Genomic DNA, 22,731 nt, shown 5'->3' with positions numbered 1-22,731 from the left:
CCAACACTGAGCTCAGAGAATGGGGAAGTGTGGTACATTGCAAAGTACGCTAATTCTGGAGTCAGAAGACCCAGGGTTTAAATATCAACTCTGTGTGATCTTGGAAAAGTTACCTAAGTTCCTTTTTTTCTCACCTGTAAAAAAGGCAGGAGAGATCTGCTTAAGGCATCAAAAGTATCTTTCAGCTATAATCTCTGATCTTATAAATGCCAATATCCATAGGAGTAAAGCAACTTGTCCAGTGTTTCATAGTTGTCAGAAACAAAGCCAAGACTCAAAGCCAGGTCTCTCCAAGACCTGCAGTTCCTCCAAGTCAAATAAGGCAAATTGGAAGTGGCTTTCTCAGGATCATATTTAAAATCAGGAAGGTTCCTACTCAAAGACAGAAGATCTCTCTGCTAGTCCACATTGGCTGTAAAAAAAGAGTAATGAGATATATCAGAGTAAGCTGTGTCTATTCTCAACCTTCCAAATGTCACTAGTTTTAGAGCCAGAGTGATTTCTTCAGTTAGATGAATCAATTCTGTTTGACTGTTCTCCCAACTTTGTCGCAGGTCAGGTGGATTAAGCGAGATCTCAAAAATTTCCCAATTCGTCACTGGAATCATTTGGGTTTCGGCTCTTTGGAAAGGGTCTGGGAAAACCAAGGCCAGAATAGGGATGGGGAAAGAGATAGGAAGTTAGGAGGCAGCCATTCTGTCCTCCAGAATGCGCCTCCCTTCTTTTTCTACATGGCTGACTGTCCTGGAATTCCCCCAGGCCTATTGTCAAAGCCAAGACATTTTCCAGGCTTACACAACAGTGTCTGCCATGAAGGAGGGGCTGTAGAGTGTCTCAAGTGCCCTCATCCCAGTTAAAAGTTCACTTGGAAAAGTCTCTTCACACAGGCTTGCTTTCATTTCCCTGTTTGAAGCTCCCTCCTGACTTCGATGAAAGGGACATAGAGTTCAATTCAACAAAATAGGAAGGGCCTTAGATGTGGCGAGTTCTGGGGTTGGGGTTGGGAAGAAGATGAAGATGGAAAATACCACAGTTCTTGCCTACAGGGAGCTAGCTCACAGTCACACAAACAAGTACTGTACTGGACAGAACAGGACAACAGCAAAGGACATATCCAGGCTAAATGTTCTAGAAAAATCTGAAGTGGGACAAACCATTTTCATCCGGGATCAGGAAAGGAGAGATTTCTGGGAGGCAGATGTCAAGATTAAAAAACTTGAATTTGAGATCATGAATTTGTATCTGGCTCTGCCCCTTACTCCTTATGGTAAATCATGTCATTTCACTGGGCCTCAGCTTCCACATCTGTAAAATGGGAGGAGAGGGTTGAGATAGATGACTTTTAAGATCCTTTATAGCTCTAAATCTTTAACTCTACAGAGGTTTTCATGGAGGAGATGAAGGGAAAGATGTAGAAGGGATGGGATGTGTTCCAAGAATGGAGGAAAATATGTTCATGGAGATGGGAGAAGAAAGACTGAAACTGAAGAAAGCTGGTAATCCACTTCAGTCTGAATGCAGGGGTGAAAAGTTTGAATTTTAAAGCTGAATGGAATTGGCTTTTGTTCAGATTGAATCAGGGACTTCAGAGACTGCCCTTTCTATTCCCCTCATTTTACAGTCAAGGAAATTGAGTCAAAGAGAAGCTGAGTGGTTTGGACAAGACAATGTTATTAGGTAGTTCAGTGAGTATATAGCTGAGACCAATGGAAATATCACAGGTCTTCTAGGTTTAGGGTTTCTCCCATCACGCCCTCATCCCATTACCATCAGCCCGATTCTCTTAAATTGGTCCCCAAGCCATCACATCTATCAATGGGCCCTAACTCATTGCCAGAGAGTTTGCTTCTAAGTCATTGCTTCTAAGAGAATCTGACTCATTTTGGTTTTCTGATATGAGAGCTATCAGGTTGCTCTGGACATATTCTCCAATCATCAGCAAAGCCAGTCAGAGACAAGAACCTGCATGGAAACTTGCTGTTGGGAGCAGAATTCAAAGAGGAAAATCTCTTTTTCTCCCCTTCTTGGACTCTTCATTCTCTACATTACAAGTTCAAGTGGAAAAATGTTTTTTAAGTGACAGCTTTTGTGGAATATAAAAGTTTGTCTGGAACTAATAGAATCCCCCTGATTATTTGGGACAATTTCCCTCCTTCCCTCCTTTTCCATCACTTTTCCTAATCTATGGCTCTCAAGGGAGGCCTTTCTTCTCCTACATACACACATTATTTCTCTGTGAGATGGAGTCTCTTGTCCTCTGTGCTCTATTCATCAGCAATGGAACCTTCTGCCATTAGAAATTGAATCCCCCAATGGACTGCATCTTCCTTAAAGACAAAGGGTAGCTTTTGGTTATTTGATCAACATGTTTGGTACTTGCCATGATGTATCCTGAAGGCACTTCCCTGATGCCAGGGAAGAAGGATAGAATTCTTATAGAGATGAAGCAGGTAAGTTGCTTGCCTAAGGTCACAAAGCTAAGGATATGCAAAAAAAATATGCAATGTACTCATCTGTGTTTCCAAGAAAACTGTACCATCAACGTGGAGTTGGAATAGGAGACATTAATTTTAGATCCTTAATAGCCAAACTTAATGATCTATAATGAATATATATTTTTCTATTTGAATAAATCTCACCTTTGCTACTTATTAGCTGAATGATCCTGGACAAGTCATTGTATCTTTCCAGGTTTCATGTAAAATGAGGGAGATGGCAACCCCGAAACACTCTCTGCTGCAGCCTGAACCAGGTTAAATTATTTAACAAGGTATTTAACAAACAGCCTGAGAAAAGGGAACTCTTTGCTAATCAGGGACATCTCAGAAAACTTCAAAGGTTCTTAAAAACACGAGAAGAAAAAATAAAGGTGGTGTGGTTAATAATGCATGCTAAGTCAAGAATGAGAAGACCTAAATTCAAATCTGATTTCAGGCACTTACTTGCTATGGCCAGGTCACATAATTTCTGTTTGCCTCAGTTTCTTCAATTGAAAACGAGTATAATAATATTATCTATCTGCCAGGATTGTTATGAGAATCAAATGAGGTTTTCAAGAGGAACTAGCACCTCTGGTGTGAGGGCTCCTTTCAAGACTGCTCCTCCACTTAATACCCACCCTTTACCCAATTCTCACACCAAGAAACTATAGTATGAGCAGCAGCTACATCCCACTAAAACTGTCTTGGCAGATGGCTAAACCAGTCTAAGGGTAACAGATAGACTTCAAATCCATCTATCCCAATCATGTCAAAACTTCCACTCATGGAATGGGTGCATGAGAATGATTTTTTCCCAACAGCCATGAAGGTGACTCAGTCAGGCTCTGTGAAGTGCTTAGAGCTTGGTCAGACATGGAAGATATCAAGGTCATCCACTGCATCCAGAGCCATCCCTTACATTTGTTCAGACTTTTGTCTTGCCACCTGAATTTGATGACTTTGGAAGAAAAATGAAGTTGATGACTTTGCAGAAGTTCTGCCTTACTTAAATCCAATTCATTGGCCAATCAAGACGTCATCAATGATGTCATTGGTCCTCTTCAAAACTGAAAGAAGAACTACAGCTGTTTGCACATTATCTCGTTCATTAGATTATGGACTCCTTAAAGGAAAGAAATCTTTTGTTCTTTTTTGAGTCTCTGTTCATACTTTCTTTTTCAATTGGGTCTAACTCTGTGACCCAATTTAGGGTTTTTGTTTTGTTTTATTTTGCTGAGGCAACTGGGGTTAAGTGACTTGCCCGGGTCACACAGCTAGGAAGTGTTAAGTATCTGAGGTCAGATTTGAATTCAGGTCTTCCTAACTTCAAGGTTAGTGCTCTATCCACTGTACCACCCAGCTGTCCCAATTTAGGGTTTTCTTGGCAAAAATACTGAAGTGGTTTCCCATTTCCTTTTCCAGTTAATTTTACAGATGAGGAACTGAGGCAAACAGGGTTACATGACTTGCCCAGAGTCACTACATGGCCAGATTTAAACTAGTGCTTTTTAAATGTTTATGGACTAAAAAATGGGAGGTTTGAGCCTGAGATGTTGAGGTACATTATTTCACCCCCAGTTATGGGGAGTAGAAGAAAGGGATCAAGACCAATCACTGGAGACTGATGTGTAATGAAAACTACTGAAAATTACAATTTTACAGCTTCCCAAATAACACAGAGCAAACATTTGGGGGGGGGTCATTCAGTGGGACCCACTTTCTAGCACATTTAGATACAGTGAATGAACTTCTGTGAATCCAAAATAAGAAAATGAAGAATTCATCATTGTCCAACTGCTTTGAGTAAAAATTTTTAGAAATTTGGTATTTCTCATACCAAATAAAATTGGTATTTTTAGAAAATCCCCAAAAGGTCAGCCATTTTAGTTATTTGTCCAATGTCACTGCAGTCACTGTTTTTTTCCTTTCTAACAAGACATAAAAAATGGGAAATAGCGAATATATCAATCTTTCACTCCCTACCAATAGGTTCCTGGGCAAGTCCTTGAAAAAAGTTACCTTTATATAGCACCCAATATGTCCCAGTCACTGTGTTAAGCAGTTTACAAACATTGCATTTGATCGTCACAATAACCCTGGAGGTAATTATTATTATCCTTAATAAAAAGCAGATTTTATTATGATCCTTGTTATACAGATAAGGAAAATAAATCAAATAGAAGTCCAAGGTCCCAATGTCCAGCTACTAAGTATATGAGGCAGAATTTGAACTTATGCCTTCCAAATACCAGGCCTGGTACTCTCTCCACTCTGCCTCCTAGAACATGCAAAATGGGAATGATAGTAGCACCTATATCCCTGAGTTGAAGTGAGAATCATTAAGTACTCTGCAAACCTTAAAGTGCTACAAAAATATAAGTTCTCATCACCATTACCACCCACCACCAACATCATCATTAACCACCTCCTCCTCATCACTATCATGATCATCACCACTCCCACCACCAGCATTATTATTCCATTCGACGAATATTGGGATTAATTTTTAGCAAATAAAACGATCCCTTTGAATATTCCTGAACCTGACTTACTGATGCTTAAAATATGACCTAATTGTGACTTTTCATCTCCAAAGTTTGGGGATGATGTAGCATAATGGGAAAAGAATTTGTAATCCCGAGTCCTGATTTTAAACCCTGGCTCAGTTGCTACTTACTATGTGGCTCACATAAAGTACTTTGCCTTATATGGAAAATGACAGAATTGGACAAAATCATCCATAATGTCCCTTCCAACACTAAATTCTAGAACGACTGTTAAAATCATATGACTGTTGAAAGTATCCAAAAGAGCCATAACTAGAGCTGGTGTATCTGGGGCTTTGTCCAGGGAAAGGAAAAGGGAAGATTAATTACTGCTTGAGTCATAAAATAGGAGTTAGATGGAAAATGAGATAGAAGAAAAAGAGACATAAATAGAGGGAGAAATAGTTGGATGACAAGTTTTAGAAGGATATTTCTAAAACAGAGAATAGCCAGAGGCCATACAGGCTTTCCTCTGAGATTACCCCATTTATCCTATATGGATCTTGTCTGTATCTAGTCGGTTACATGTTGTCTCCTCCATTAAATTGTGAATTTCTTGGAGGTAAGGACTTATTTTTGCTTTTCTTTGTATCCCTAGCACTTAGCACAATGCCTGACACATAATAGGTGCATAGTAACTGCTAATTAACTCATTGGTGAGTCTAATCAAGTGCAAAGATAGTACTGAAGGTTCAGCAGACATCTCGCCTACAGTAAAGAAAACTTAGGATGCATAGTAATAACAGCAGGAACAACAACAGTAACAATACCTGACAATTATGAAGCTTTCTGAACAGATAATCTTATTTGACATCTACAGCAACCTATGAGACAGGTGCTATGAAAACATTCTTTTACACAAGTAAAGGATCTGAAAAAACCATGTACCAATTCCATAATTAGAATTTAATTTTTTTAAATTCTGAACTTGAACACTATGAAAAAGAGCATTTCTATACATACAGTAGAACATAAAAAGACTTGTAAAGTCATGAATCTTCATTTCATGTTGTTTCCTTTTTCTTAAAAAATGTATATAATAAATTCCACATTTTCAAAACTGTCCTGCTTGTTTGTCCTTACATCTCAATTTATTTCCATTCTCTTCTGTGTATTTTAAAAGATAGTTTTCACTATTGAGTCCTTCTCCCTTTCAAACTCCCCAATTACAAACTTAAAGAAAAAAATCTTATAAACATCAACAATCAACAATACAAATATAATTCACAATTAAGACAATATATATATAATAATAATCAATAAATATTTATTAAGTACCTATTATTTGCCAGGAATTACACTTTGTGTGGGGGAGACAGAAAGAGGAAAACAACAGTCCCTATCTTCAAGGAGCTTGCAAGTTACTAGAATATAAGCAGTCAATGGGGGCAGTTAGGTGGGGCAGTGGAGAGAGCAACAACCCACCCTGAAGTCAGAAGGACCTGAGTTCAAATCTGGTCTCAGATATTTAACACTCCCTAGCTGTGTGATCCTGGCAAGTCACTTAACCCCAAATGCCTCAGGGAAAAAATAAAAGCAGTCAAGCAAAACGAATTACTACTGTGGCCACATGCAAAAATATTTGTCTTTTTCTTCATTTAAAGTCCATGGCATATATCAGGAGATGAAATATTTATCACCTGCTCTTTGGAGGCAAAATTGTCATTACTTTAATCAGAGCCCTTGTGGCTTTCAGAGTGATCTTGTTACTTTATACATTGGTCTTGTTACTTTATACATTGGCATTATTTATTTTACACATTGGTCTTGTTACTTTATACATTGTTGTTATTTATTTTACACATTGGTCTTGTTACTTTATACATTGGTCTTATTACTTGCTACACTGGTCTCCTAATCATTTCACTTTGCATCAGTTGTTACTTTATACACTGGCCTCCTGGTTGTAATCACTTCACTTTGCATCAATTTTTACTCTCCAGGATTTCCTGAATCTGTTATCTTTTTCATTATTTCTTACTGCACGATAATTTCCATCGTGTTTGTTCAGCCATTCCCCAATTAATGGACAGTCTTCTTAGAGTCTAGTGCTGTGCTTCAGCCACCTGATTTTCCAGATAGGAAAAGAAGTTTAAGGAGGTAACAGGTATAGGTTCTCTAAAATCACACACATAGAAAATGGCAAAAGAAAGATTGGAACCCAGACCCTCTAACTCCAAATACAGCACACTTTCCACTACATCAACCTGAGCCTTTGGTTGTTTCTTCGTCTGTAGAATGAGGATGACCACATTTCACTAACCAACTCACAGAGTGTTGTGAAAAATGAATCTTATAGGGTGTGTGGTGTCAAAATTAGTAGCACAGACAAGTCACCCAGACTCCCAAGCAACAGCTCCTGCCCATTTGACTCTGTAAATCTGGAAGATGTCTAGCTTCAGTTTAGGAGAATTGGGCATGAGGAAAAAAAAAAAAAAAAAAAGGTCAGTTCTTTATATGGGCTAATTCATCACAGTGCCCTATTCCAGAGTAAATAAATAGAAGACCAGAGACTGCTTTGATTAGATTTTTGAGAAAATTGTTATCAAATTAGAAGCTAAGTGATTCCCGACACAGGTCAGAGCAGAGTGGTTCTTGTGTTACAGGGATGAGAAATACTGACAGATGAACAAGTAAGAACAAGGAGTGAACAAATGGAAAGGACACCACAATGACGAAGACATTTGCTGTAACACTTCCTGTTTTTCATATGTTTGGTCTTAGTATCTCATTTCTGGGGAAGTTAGGGGAGATAGACAATTTGTACACCTGCTCCCTTTCCTCTGAGAAAATGGTTTTCTGAGATCTGTAGTCACCTTTAAGCTCTGACTGGGTGCTCTAGCTAGAAACATGCAGCGTGCTTCTGAGAGATTATGCCCTTGCTTTGGGCTGCTAGAACTCTACCCATCAGGCCATCCAGATTCAAACTGATGTGTTTTATGGGCTTTGAACTCTGAGTTAGGGTACAAAAAAAAATCTTTGATGTAAAAAATCAGAGTTGGTTTCCTTGATGTGAGGCTGGAGATTGTTAAACCATCTTCCTGGTGTGAGTCATCCTCTGGGTGAGCACCAACCCCTAGTCACAAAACAAATATTTACATAGTTTTCAGGTTAAATTCAAGGAGACCTAGTGAAGAAAGGTCAGGAGAAAGGTTCTAATTTTACCTCTACCACTAACTCTATTTATGCCTTTATGATGTTACTCCACTTCTCAAGCTCTCCACGTCCTCATCTCTCCAAGGAGAGGGTTGATTTAAGGGACTAATCAATCAAAAGGCATATACCAAGAGCTCATGAAGTGCCAGATATTCTGCAAAATAGTGGGAATACAAAGGAGCATAACATTAAATTCTCTTCTTGTTCTAAAAAGAAAAGAATTAAAATCTAATAAATTAAAGAGGGGATGAACAAATTGTGATATATGAATGTAATGATTTTTTTTCTTTTTTCTTTTATATTTTATTTACCCATTTACATGTAAAAATTATTTTAACATACTTTTAAAAAAAATTTGAGTTCCAAATTCTCTCTTCTTCTTCTCCTCTTCCCCCTCACTAAAAAGGCTAGCAATTCCAAATGGGTTATACTTATGTAGTCATGCAAAATATATTTCCATGTAAATCATACTATAAAAGAAAATATCAACCTAAGAAAAAACACCCCAAAATGAAGAAAAAGTATCTTTAATCTACATTCAGGCTCCACATAATAAATTATTTTCTTTAATGAAATATTTTTGAAAGAAATTATGAAAGAAAATATTTTAGAAAAATTCAAGTATTCTAAACAAAGTGAAAAAAAAAGAAAATTTATATAAATACATTTATACCATATAAACATTTATACCATTATCAGTGAATTTGATTTGGCTTTCACTGAACTAGACCAACCACATCTGCCCTCAGGGATCTAGCGTACTTTACTGGGTTTGGGCCATTGACTTGAGCCCCATCAGTAAGGTTCCTCTCTTCATTAAGTAAAAGTGACTTGAGCTCTAGTTCCATTTAATTACTTAACATCAATTAGCTTTTGAAAAGGGCATTTACTTTACAACCCAAACATTTTCCCCAAACTCTCCTCTTTACTATCTCAATCTCTAGGGAAAGCACACTCACTCTTAGCACAATTCATGTCCAGATGCTGTGGCCTGGATGCAGCTGGATAAATCTTCTACTTTTATTTAATTTTCCTGGCCTAAGTCCTGATGGCCGCTCCTAACGGCCACTCTTTGCTTCTCAGGGTATTGATGATGGGCTGGCTGCAAAACCCAACTTGAACGCAACTCCCAGATTTCTGTGGCTCTCTATCCTGATCTCTGGGGGGTAATGGCCTTTATCACCCCGATTTCATGATGGTCTTTGAGAATGAAAGATAAACAACAATAACAACCTTCACCCAAAACAGAAAAGTACAAATGCCAAGGGCCAAGGTCTTTCAAAAGGCATCAAAAAGGAAAAGGTTCCATGAATGTTCTTCTAGCATTGTCTCACCACTGTGCTGTGGGCAAAGCAGTCTTCCCACCAAATATTAGGAAAATGGCCAAAGAGACTGACTCAGATTTTGTGAAGAAGCCCCCAGGTCCAATTAAGCAGCAAATTTTAAAAGGTTCCTCCTAACCACATAGTCATCAGATTGGAAGCACATACAGAATGTTTATTTATTCTCCACAGTCTTTCCAAGAAAATTCTATTCTATGGTATCATGATTCTCCCAGAGGCAGAATCCCTGGGCACATTCACATAAGGAAGTGGTATCAGCTAAGCTAGAAAGCCTTGTTACACAAGGATAGCAAAATTATAAAGAAAAAAACAACTTTGAAAGATTAAGAACTTTGATCAAAGTAATGACCAGCTTTGTCTTCAGAGGCCGCTTTGATGAAATCTGTTACTCACCTCCTGACAGTGGTAGACTCAAGCTTCAGAAAGAAACATTTTTAGACATGGCTTTTGTATAGATTTGGTTTGTTTAACTCTTTGCTTTGTTATAAAGGTTTATATTTTTCTTTATCTTGTTTTTTAATTGAAGAAGGGTTTGAGGGGAAGAGGATGAGTTAGCAACAATAAGCAAAAAAAAAAAAAGAGAGAGAGAGAAAAACTTTTTTTAATGCATAAAAAGGAACAGAAGGAAATTCAAAAGGAGGCATAGATAAGTAGGACAGTTCTGAAAATAAGGGGTCTAGTTTATATTTATCAATTTATTTATGCACATATATTCAAATGCATTCTACATTTGTTTTATTGATTATAAATATATGTTCTTTTTTTGTTTCATTATCATATATTTTTATCACCCATCATAATTCATAATCATATTTTATTATTTTAACTATATTTTAAAGCAAATAGTATGAAATTGAGATTCCCAGTTCATGTTATTCTCTGTCTTCTTTTGTGTAGATGTAAAAATTTTTTTAGTGTTTTAGGTTAGACTAAAATAAATTTGAGAATAAATAAATTGGGGCAGCTAGGTCATGCAGTGGATAGAGCACCAGCCCTGAAGTCAGGAGGACCTGAGTTCAAATCTGGCCCCAGACACTTAAAAAGTTGTGTGACCCTGGGCAAGTCACTTAACCCCAATTGCCTCAGCAGAAAAAAGAAAAGAAAAAAAGAAAGAGAAAGAAAGAAAGGAAAGAGAATAAATAAATTTAAGTTTAATTAAAATATATGGGCCATCCATATAAAAAGAAAATGTATCATCAAGAAAACATTTAATAGGAAGAAAAGACAGGTCATGTGGGAAGAGTAAATGGTAAATAATAGGCAGAAAAATGTTCCTCTAGTTGTTACTGTTGTTGGTTGTCCTTTGTTCATGCAGAGGAAGAACCATGACATCAGGGAGATGATACCAGGACATGTAAGTGAGGATTTCAATGAGGGAAGGCAGTGCAAAGTCACTAGCCTCATTTTCTCCACCAGAGCCATCTTAAATACACAATTTACATAATTGTGTATGATAAAGACAATAGTTTGTAGTTTGTCTTTAATGAGTCCCTTATAATTAATACCTGATGTTTACCTTATATTTCTCTTGGATCTTGTATGTCAAATTTTCTATCAAGTTTGGGTCCTTTTGTAACAAAATCCTGAAAGTCTAAAAGTTCATTGGATGTCCTTTTTTTTTTTCCATTCAGGATTATGGCCTTGTATGTAATGAGAGAGCTGAGCCTTCTATGTTTTTTTTTTTCTTTTTAAAGCTTTTTATTTTCAAAACATATGCACGGATAATTTGACAACATTGACCCTTGTATAGCCTTGTGCTTCAGATTTTCTCATCTTTACCCCCACCCCCTCCCCTAGATGGCAGGCAATCCAATCCATGTTAAAGTATATGTCAAGTCCAATATATGTAAACATATTCATACAATTCTCTTGCTGCACAAGAGAAATTAGATTAAAAAAAAATAAAAGAAAGTAAATGAGTAGGAAAACAAAATGCAAGCGAACAACAACAAAAAGAGTGAGAATGTTATGTTGTGATCCACACTCAGTTCCCACAATTCTCTCTCTGGATGGCTCTCTTCATCACAAGATCATTGGAACTGGCATCAGTCATCTCATTATTGGAAAGAGTCATGTTCATAAGAATTGATCATTGTATAATATTGTTGTTGCCATGTACAATGATCTCCTGGTTCTGCTCATTTCACTCAGAATCAGTTCATCTAAGTCTCCCCAGGCCTCTCTAAAATCCTCCTGCTGGTCATTTCTTACAGAACAATAATATTCCATAACATTCATATACCACAACTTATTCAGCCATTCTCCAACTAATGGGCATCCACTCAGTTTTCAGTTTCTTGCCATAATGTAAAGGGCTACCACAAACATTTTTGCACATGTGGGTCCCTTTCCTTCCTTTAAGGAGATCTTAGCCTTTTTAAGCCAAGATCTTTAACAGGTCTCAATTTGACTGAGTCAGTGCCCAATCAGTAATTAAGTCTAAGTAAGAAAAAGGGCAGAGAATGATCTCTTAATCCAAAAAAAAAAAAAAAATCATTCCTCATGGTTTCTGGCAAAAGCAGAAAGTTGTTATTTACATTTACTCTGAATCATTCAGGGCCCAATGACCAATTGGGGTTTGGCCTGAGACCTGTAGTTGGTAAATTAATGGATGTCCAGAGAACTTTAGGATAACTAACAATCCATTGACTAAACTTCCAATGGCCAACACATGGGAAGACAGGTATAAAGATGGACAGGAAGAAATGTTCAAATTCTGCTTGTTTGGAGGAGATAAGCTAATTAATTAAATCCCATATCCAATGCAGTATTTACCTATTTAAGAATTCAGAGTTCTTACCTTGGCATCCCTAAGGAAGTTTACCTTTTAATGAAGAAACTCAGGTATGAAGCCAACAGAATCCTAGAAAAATCTGAAAGCTAGAGAGCATCTCAGAGGCCATTTAAAGGTAGGTATATGGGAGCAGGAAAAAGCTGGAAAGCATTGCTTTTTTATTTGTTTTGTTTTGTTTAATTTTGTCAGTTATTAGGGAAAAAACAGAAATTGTATATTTCCACCAGAGTTGCTAAAGTCCCCATAACCAGACAGGAACTGGCCCCTCTTAATATCTGGAATTTCTCTCTCTGATGGTAAACAAACAAACAAACAAACAAACAGCAACAACAACAAAAACACTTCTGATTTAATTTTTTCCCCTTGATTCTGGCTCTCAGTTTAATTTCTCAGGACCAGAAGAAATTCCACTTAGGAGTTGGTAATGGTGATGAGTTTTTGTTTTTTTTATTTTTTTTTACTTTCTCATTCTAAAAAGCTAAGTGGTTTCTAATGCATGGGTTCTTTCCCATGGCCTTATCTATTCAAGTGCAGAGACCCAAATTGATTTAATAACTGAATTCATATTGGTTTGGAGGATTCATCCTCCATGGTGGAGTTTTCTATTTCAGACTTCCCAGATTCTGGGTCATTGCTGGTGTTGTGTCAAATCTAGAAGGTGATGTAATTGGGGGATTTGGGGAGGAGCAGAAAGGATTGCTTTCCAGCATTTGCACAATGGTGATTTATTGATTAGTCTCAAACACCTCTCTGTGACAGACACTGGGGATGCAAGTTCTCACTTTATATATTGAACTCCTAACCAGACCCCATCCACAGTATCCACAGAACTCTTTATCTATCGCTTTTTGTGGACCTGAACTGGGAAAATGACTTATGATTATTTTTCTCCCTTGAATTTCCACCTTAATCAACTTGTCTGATATATTTTCTAAATGTTTGGAGATTTGTTGAGAGAGGCTCACTGCATTTCTTTCTACTATTTAACCATCCTGGCTTTGGTTTGCTTTTCTGTTTATATCCTTAGCATTTGTCTCATAATCACTTAATAAATAATTTTTCACTAATTTATAAAAGGAGTTCATATTATGCAACACTCAATGCCATTCTAAGTTGACACCATAACTTGAAAAAAGTTTCCAAGTTTCTATTTCCTTGTGTATAAAACAAAAGGTTTGGGTGAAACAATCTCTAACTTCCTCTCCAGATTTAAATTTAGGATTTCATTGTCTTCTGAACTTGAATAGCAATTTTCTGAAACTAGAATTTGTTAATCAGGTGTTGATTCATATTGGTAAAGAGAGTTTCCTCACTGAGAGCTATCTACGTAGCTCTGGTATAAAAAAAAAAAATAAAATAAATAAGTCAAGACTTGTTGTCCTTGTTCCTTGAGGGCAGAATCAGAAATAAGAAGTGGATGTGGCACCCCCCAAAAAAGTAAATTTTTGTATGAATCACTGGCAAATTTTTTAAAGAATTAAACTTTTCTAAAATGAAATGGGCTGGCTGCCTGAGCAGGTAGTGGATGTCCCTTTTTGCAGATATTCAAGCAGTAGCTGAAAAATTCAAGCAGTGGATACATCCTTTGGGGCATGAGTTGGACTGGATGATCCTCAAGTCCTTTAAATTATAAAATCCTAGAGATCTGTATTCTGTCAGTGGTGATAGATAACCACAGAAGAATACCTAGCAACAAGGTGAATGTATCTTCTGGGTAAAGCGCCTGGAAGAATATGGATAATATGGGTACTATATAAGATGGTATATATGAGTTGACATCCAAAAGGGAAACATACCCATTCATAATCTTATCTATTATGCTTTTATTCATATAGCATCTATCTAGGCAAAAACCATGCCTTTGACAAAATTGGTGGGAGGTTATTGTTTGACCTCCCAATTACTGTTATAGAGTTTGAATAATATATCCTATGTTATCTTTTTGGAAATCCCAGTTCATCCTTTTAAGTTGATGAGAACAAATCCCCATTTGGGCCTACGTGGCAGTTGTCTCAGTCCTGCTGTCCATCAAGAATCTTTTACCTTTAAATTTTAGAGCCTATCCTTTCAATGTACCCAGGCAGATGAAACCCATGTTATTCACCCCTCCAGCAGCCTTGTCAGCCAATCAAAAAAGCTCCCTTCCCCCTCAATCAGAGACCACAGCACAATTTTCTCCTTGTGGATTCCATTGACCATTTAATGTTTTCCAATAAGTCCTTTCCATCAGGGCAATATACAAATCATGCTTTTTCTCTTTATAAGCAGTTCCTCAATAAATAAACAAATATCTGGGAAAAGACAGATAATACTTTAAAAAATGAGGATAACCAATTACATGCACAGATAAATCAACAATATTCAATTTTTTTTCAAGAAATCATCACACACCTGTTATACTAAATAGTACCCACGATATGGTGTTTAACAGGTCATATTTTTTTGTTGTTGTTGTTTAGTTGTTTTTCAGTTATGTCTGATTTTCCATAACCCCATTCAAGGTTTTCTCAACAAAGATAGTAGAGTGTTATGTCACTTCCTTCTCGAACTCATTTTACAGATGAGGAAACTGAAGCAAATAGGGTGAAGTGACTTGCCCAGGACCACATGGCTAGGAAGTATCTGAGATACTTCTGAGATTGGATTTGTACTCAGGTCTTCTTGACTCCAGATGTGGCACCCTATTCATTGCACCATCCAGCTGCACAAGTTGTATTATTGCTTATCAAATGTTTTTTTTCCTCAAGAGAAACTGGGAGTCACTTTATTCTGTTGGTGTGACTCAATATATCAATTAATATCTTCCCAAAGTCATTATCCATCATTGACTAATTGGTCAATATTCAATTATTAAGCACCTACTACGTGCCAAGCAGTTTTCTGCAGAGGAAAAGCTCCACCAGAGAAGTCTGTTTTCCTCGACTAAAACATGTCAAGGGGTAGATATAAAGTGATCATTTGCCCATTTACTTTTTTGTATAATGTTAAATTTCAATTCAGCCCTTAGAATAAGGAGAAAATTGGCAATGGCAGGATCACTATTTTCTAAAGTTGTGTTGCTTTGCAAGGAAACCAATGCTAGCAACTCTATTTTGCCATAAGTCTAAAAGATGTTAAGTAGTTGTTTAAGGTTGTCCAGCAAGTTTGAAACCATCAGTGTTTTTAAGAAATACATCATAGACCTGCCATGATTTTTAAAAGTGAGGTAAGAAATCTCATGAGAAGAGGGGCATCAGGGAATTGGACTGCTGTTTTTTTCAACTCAACAAGCATTTATTAAGTACTTACTATGTGCCAGGAGTGATAGTAAAAGTTGGAGATATGAAGGTAAAGAAAGAAACCTTGGGAGAATTTATATTTCCCTATCAATAAAATGAGGAGGTTGTGCTAGATCAGGAGTTTTAAATCTGACATCCAGAGATTCCCAAAGGATCTATGAATAGGTTTCAGGGGATCCATAAGCTTGGTTGCAGGGGGGAATTATATCTAGAGCCTGGACACAAAGTATATGTGTGTGTGTGTGTGTGTGTGTGTGTGTGTGTGGTTTCTGAGCAGAAAACAATTTTACCCTATGAAAACTAAGTTTTTTCCCAAAGAAATCATTTTAATCAGATATATTGTTTGGATGGCAATGGGCCTGTGAAAGACCAACATGTCAGAAGCCAAACTGATATTAGGACTCAATGAGGCTTGAGAATGATACTTTAGCTTTGTCCATATTGGATATGAGTGTCCATAGCCTAAAGTTTCTTGGGTCATGTTAGTCTTAAATCTGATAGTACATATGTGAAGATCACCAGAGTAGCTAGAGAATCAACTTTTGCTTCTGGGGATGATCACAAGAAAGAAATAAAAGGGATCCTTGTCATGAAATGACATTTCATTGGTTAGAAATGTAAAAGAAAAAGGCCCAGATTAAATCTGGAACTGGCCCAGGATGGAGACAGAAATTAAAAAAAAAGCATTGAATGTTCACCAAGGCCCTAGTGTAAGACCAACAAAAGGCTATCTTATCCTTTATTTATCTGCCAAATAAGATGCATTTAGAGTAGACATTTTTGTGAATAAGGCCCTAAATGACATTTGTGCTAAAAGATATTTTTGTATCAAAAGCATTGCCTGATGAGTAGAGCAGGGACCAGTTTTCTCCCTGACACATGGTTCCCATTGGCACCATGACTCAGAAAGTGGATTTGTTTTTACAGACCCATTTTATGGATTTGGTGACTCATTTCAAGTGGACTTGAGAAGTTTTGAAAGTCTTCTTCAGCTACTAGGTACCATGGAAGGGGAGAAAGGAGCTATGACTGATTTAGGGAACTAAGTAAGTACTATATACATAGAATTGAAGTTTTCCCAGGACCAAGAATGGAGAAAATTCCATCACTCTTTCAGGGAACCCTTAGATAACTGACCTAAGAAAGCCCATTTTCCTTCTCATATGTAAAATGAGACAGAGAAGGTTACCAAGATGACTTCTGAGATCCGTTCTGGCTCTGTTTAAGATCTAAACTTGCTCCAGAACTATGTGACCTGCCCTAGGCAAAATAGATTCCACTAGGTTGTTAAAATAAAAATAAATACACTAATAAAAAGCACTTGCACAGGAGCCCTTCCCCTTCTCCACCCCCACCCCCCAAAAAGCAAAAAATAAAAATAAAAAATCCTGTTCCAATCTTTAGGTTGGATAGTGACTATTTACATCCTCTTTCCTTTTCATTCTTTTGATATTTTTTCCATTGTATGTGATATGCGGGTGAAGGGGTGTGGGTTAATTTTCATGGACATGACTAGCTTAGCTGGGCCAGGGTTCAAAAGAATAGCAAATGAACTGGCAACTGCCCTGCCTTCCACCTCAGCAAAGGGTATGTTATACATATTTAACATGATTTAAAAATTACCTGCAAGGCAATATAACAGGTGGGAATGAGAACATTAATAGTGCCAAGCCTCTTAAGATTACAGTTTTAGGAGAGTGGGACTTCTTAGACCTCAGAGAGACAATACTGATATTTTCTTTGATCTCTTGTGAAATTTGAATTGAGTTAAGCTATCTCTAAGAAGATTCCAAGGATGGCTTTGAATGGCCTTCTGGTCTACCCACAGGGAGAACTCAGTTACTAAAGGAAAGTAACAGAGAAATACTGGTGAGAGAAATACAGACCTTTAAAGCCTTTTATCTTCTCTAACAAAGGCACCCTGATCAATGGACCTCCGGGGCTGGGCTTGTCAAAACAGAGTTAAATAGTTAACTAGAATTAAATAGCTTCACCCTCCAGGCATGGCCCATGAGCCATAGCAACTTTCCAGAGTACCAGGCTACAAGGGGATGGGTAACCAGCTGGCCTTTGAAAACTAGAATTTTGGGAATAGTGCTTCTATCCCTGCTCCATGAGACCTTGTCTGTTTTTCCTTTCATGTTTCCTGTTAATCACCTATCTCCTTTCTCCTTGAACTCTCTTTAGACACAGGAAACGTTACTTGCAAAGATCTTGAAAATAGAATGGGAACGAGAGATACTGGAGAAGGTGGGAAGAAATGGAAAGGAATAGAAGGACAGGAGAATATGAAATGTATCTTTGTTCAAGCTAGCAGCCACCCATCACAAACCACGGCCAGTGGGAGCCCTCCAGGCAGGAACTGGTATTATCAAATTCATACCCAACTGTTCATTTTGGTAATTTGGATTTGACTTTAAAAAAAAAAAAAACCAATGACAACAAAACCCAAAGGACAAGAAAAAATTTGATTAAAAAAAAAAAAAAGCCAAGATGACTATCAGTAGCACATTGCATCTGAGTTAGTCCCAGTTCCATGTAATGGTGATGTCCCAACTCTCATTTGACAAGCAGGCCTGGCTGGTCTTATACTCCAATCTTCATATCGACGTTCTGCAGGTTCCGAGTCTCATCAGCATTCATGTACTCATCTTGTCCTATTTGGCCATCAGATGGTTCTTTGTACACCAGATTCACCATTTCCTGAGACTTGCTGGCATCACCATTCAGTCCAGGGGACTTCTTGTCATCAACTGCTCCATTACCATTGTTAATCACAAGTTTCTTCTTCTGCCCACACCTAGTCAGGAGAAAAATAATAGAAGAGGGGGTTGATGGGACCAAAGAGAGGGATCTGGGCTGGCAACCAGGAAGGAAATCCACAAATTCAACCACTACCCCAACTTCTAGTCCAGTCTGAGTTACTATCTGTCCATGGCAGTGATAAAACTGTTTTTTCCCAAACAAGAGTTAACGATATAAGTTTAGTTTTATATCATTTCTTTTTTCATTCAATCAGATTTTCTTTTTAAACTGGTTAATCTAGATTGAAGAGTTTTTATCACAAATACTATACACTCAATCTTGATAACATAGGTCAAGAACTGGAAAGAAGTAGAGGCAGCCAGTTGGGGCTGCAGTAGATAGAGCCCTGAAGGTAGAGTCAAGAAGGCTCATCTATCTGAGTTCAAATAAGGCCTCAGGCACTTACTAGCTGTATGATCCTGGGCAAGTCACTCCACCCTGTTTGCTTCAGTTTGCTCATCTGTAAAATGAGCTGGAGAAGAAAATGGCAAACTACTCTAGTATTTTTGACAAGAAAACCTCGAATGGGGTTACAAAGAGTCAGACAATTGAAATGAATAAACAACGATCCAATACCATCAAACCACCATCCAATACCTTAGAAATTAAGGCCCAGAGGGTCTTGCCAAGTTTCTTGCCTCAGGTGGTAAGTGGCAGAGCCAGAATTTGAATCAGAGACTCCAATTTCAAATCTAGCACCAGGCTATGGTCTCAGGTTTATGAGTACTTCTTTCCTGACTATCCTGAGAACTAAGCAGTGTAAGCATTTTGTAGATAAGCAAATTGGAGTTGAGAGTGATATAATCCAGGGTTTCACAGCTGATAAGTGTCTGAGTCAGGATATGAGCTGAGATCTTGTGAATTTTCAACTGCGCATGTATTCTACTACACCGCAGTTCCCTTTGTAAAGTACTTTCCTATGTTACTTCATCTAACATTTACATCACCCCGTGTAAAGGGAAAGTCCTGAATCTTATCTTTCTATAGAGTGCATCTTGTAGCCTCACTTTACTGACTACTCTGATTAAATGCTTCCCCTTTTTTTCACGAAAAAGAAAAATATTATCTTATGCATATGAAATAGACAACCAAATTTCTCTAAATTTCTCCAATTATATTTGTCTGTTTATATTAGATCCTTCAAGTGAAACATAAACCTCTTGAAGGCAAGGACTTTTACTATTATTTTTTTTTTAGATCTTCAATGCTTAGTACAGTCAGTGCCTTACTAAATGTTTGTTGAGTGAAATTAATTTCTGCATTATAGATAAGAAACTGTACTAGATGACCACTAAGATCCATTTGATTTCCAAGAATCTGGTCATCATGGGGTTCTGTATTCTACTAGGATGCTAAGAGGAGGGTAAGGAAACATCAGCACTTAGCTTAATATATGTTTGTAGATGTGATGTGATGGAAAGAACATTAAGTTTTGTGATAGGTCAAAGAAATCATATAGTGGATGAGTTTGGACTAGCTTGTCTCTTGTGATGTCTTCCAACTCTAGCACTAACAACCTAAAAAAATCATTTCACACACAGAGAGAAAGATACTGAATTCTGTTGAAGCTCAAAGTGAATCCCTAACCGGAACAGAACATGAAGACCTCAGGCAGTAGCAATGGACTGGACTTTTTTTTCCCTAGATGAGGCTGTCCATATGATGCTTCCTTCCCATCCCAGACTTTCCTAGTGAAACCTAGCTTGTGCATTTTGGATCTCTTTGTAAGACAAGTGTGTGACTGTGGAGATGGAGTAAAAGAGAAGCATAAGGAAAGGAGAAGAGAGGAGAGGAGGAGAGAAGAGAAGAGGAGAGAGAGAAGAGGAGAAGAGACAGACAGACAGAGAAACATAAAGACACACACAGATATAGAGAGAACCAGATAGAGACAGAGAGACAGAGATAAACCTTTTTTAAAAAAGAATAGTATTAGGCTGGTGAATTTAAAAGGGAAAAGCGTATCTACAGACTTATCTAGCCTACTATTCTATCTGTTTTCAATTTCAAATACAGAGTAATTCATAGCACCCAGGTGGCCCCATTCCCAGCAAGCTGCCCAGGATCCAACTATCCCTGTTTGTCGGTTGCCATGGCAAATGACTTCATGTGGAGGATGGGGAAAGGAACAAAAGGGTGGTCTTCCTTTTTTTTCAATAGACACAATAGAAACTGTGTCATGAGTTATTGAACCCCTGGGATGGATGTCACTGTGAACTTGACCATGTGTTCAGCATTTGAGCTCTGACATTCCTGTACTGACATCAGCCAAGAATGACTTATTGAAACCTAATCAGGAGTGAAGACCACATACTCTGAGAATTGGCCAACGGCGTGGCAGTCAAATGATGAGAAATCTATATTTCACTTTAAAAAAAATAATTTGAGACGGTGACTTCTTGGCAGACCTTATTCCAGAGAAATTTATCAGCTAAAATACTTTCGCTTCATATATTCATATCTCTCCAGGATTAGGCTTTTTTTAATATGTATGTGTGTTTAAACCAGTTTTGCTTTCTTCTAATAGAAAGTGCCTTGAGGCCTTATCTCATATTTGTTTAATCATTGTATCTTCTTAAACAGTGCCTGATAAATAATAATACCCAGTGCTTATGTAGTGACTTAAGATATGCAAAATGCTTTACAAATATTTTCTGCTTTGATACAACAAACTTGAAAAGTGGATGCTATTATTATCCCTATTTTGTCAGTGAGTAAATTGAGATAGACAGTGTCTTCTCCAGGGTCACAAGATTTAGAAGTGAGATTTGAATCCAGCACTCACTTGATTTCAAGTCTGGCATTCTTTCTACTCTCTTTCCGAGGTATTTTTTTTCCTTTCATTCTCTAAAGGCCAAATATGTGATGTAGCTTCTTTCATAGATGTGCATGGACTTGAAGCCTGAAAGGAGCTTAGAGTTCATCTAGTTTAATTTCTTTTTATTTTGATGAGAAAACTGGGGCCCAAAGCATTAAACTGATTTTCCCTGAATAATATACATATTAGAGGTAGCTCAGTGGATAGATCAATGGACACAAAATTAGAAAGACCAGAGTTCAATCCATCCCCAGATATTTACTAGCTGTGTGATTCTGCCTCAGTATCCTCACGTGTAAAATAAAGATAATAATAACATCTAACTCTCAGGGTTGTTGTGAATATAAAATAAAACAGTACTTGTAAAATATTTTGCAAATCTTAAAGCACTATATAAATGCTAGTTTTTGTAGCAGTAGCAACAGTAGTAATAGTAGTGGTAGTGGTGATGGTAGTAATAGTAGTAGTAGTAGTGGTGGTAGTAGCTATAGTAATAGTAGTAGTAGTAGTAGTAGTAGTAGTAGTAGTGGTAGTGGTGGTAGTAGTAGTAGTAGTAGTAGTATATAGTGATAGTGGTAATAGTATAAGTGGTAGTAGTAATAGAAATAGAAGTAGAAGTAGTGGTAGTCTGGTAATAGTGGTAATAGTAGTGGTGGTGGTGGTTGTAGTGGTAGTAGTAATAATGGTAGTAATATAAATAGTAAAGGAGTAGTAGTAATGGTAGTAATAGCAGCAGCAACAATAGCAGTAGTGGTAGAAGTAGAAGTAGAAGTAATGGTAGTACTAGTAATAGTGGTAATAATAGTGGTGGTGGTGATGGAAGTGATAGTAGTAATAATGGTAGTAATATAAATAGTAAAGAAGTAGTAGTACAAGTAGGAGTAGGAATAGTAATAGTAGTAGTAGTGGTAATAGCAGTAGCAGCAATAGCAGTAGAGGTAGTAGTAGTAGTAGTAATGATAGTGGTGGTGATGGTAATGGTAGTAGTAGATGACCATCTTGGCCACTGACAACAATTTTAATTGCTCTGTATAGATGTTTATTCTCTTTTCAAAACTCTCTGGGAAAAGAGACTCAATAATCTGTGAGCATTTCATAGTCCTACATGATAAGAAAGGGCTTCCTTCTCTCTAACTTTAATAATTGCAACAGCTAAAGTCAATTTACCCAAAGAATGTCCCTCCTGCACACTTAAACACCTCTTAAGAATTTCGAACAAGTAGAGAGTTCAAAATTGTTCCTTTTTTTCAAGGCAGCAACCTTTAATAGATATTGAATGATTTCCCTCCATAAACAGCATGAAAATGACCACTGTTTGTCTTACCTTCTTCGACTGTTGACAGCAATGCAGACAGCTAGGATCAGAGCCAGCGCCAAGAGAGCCGAGAGGATGATCAGCCACTCTGGTTAGGTGAGCCAAAACACATGGGAATTAGGAAGGGCTTCAAATGAACCTCGCTTAATCAAATTTAACAAGGCTCTCCATTACAGGATAGGAACTGTGCTGGAGGGTT

At 37.4% G+C, this 22,731-nt stretch overlaps 1 protein-coding gene across 11 annotated transcripts in view; it reads right to left on the bottom strand.

Moving 5' to 3' along the window:
- Positions 1–14,498: 14,498 nt before the first annotated feature.
- Positions 14,499–22,731, bottom strand: part of CD44 (CD44 molecule (Indian blood group)) — an 87,899-nt gene continuing 79,666 nt past the window's right edge. For all 11 annotated transcript variants that reach the window (XM_031942277.1, XM_031942275.1, XM_031942276.1 and 8 more), the window contains 2 exons: positions 22,542–22,620; positions 14,499–18,397 (listed from right to left, as the gene is read on the bottom strand). In XM_031942277.1, the coding sequence (XP_031798137.1) occupies positions 18,184–18,397; positions 22,542–22,620 (293 nt within the window). In that variant the 3' untranslated portion in view covers positions 14,499–18,183. The remainder of the gene's footprint in view (positions 18,398–22,541; positions 22,621–22,731) is intronic.

Source organism: Sarcophilus harrisii, chromosome 6, assembly GCF_902635505.1.
Source record: "Sarcophilus harrisii chromosome 6, mSarHar1.11, whole genome shotgun sequence".
In the NCBI taxonomy this organism is placed as follows: Eukaryota; Metazoa; Chordata; class Mammalia; order Dasyuromorphia; family Dasyuridae; genus Sarcophilus; species Sarcophilus harrisii.
The sequence above is the reverse complement of the archived record's forward strand: the minus strand, read 5'-3'. Positions and strand labels throughout refer to the sequence as shown.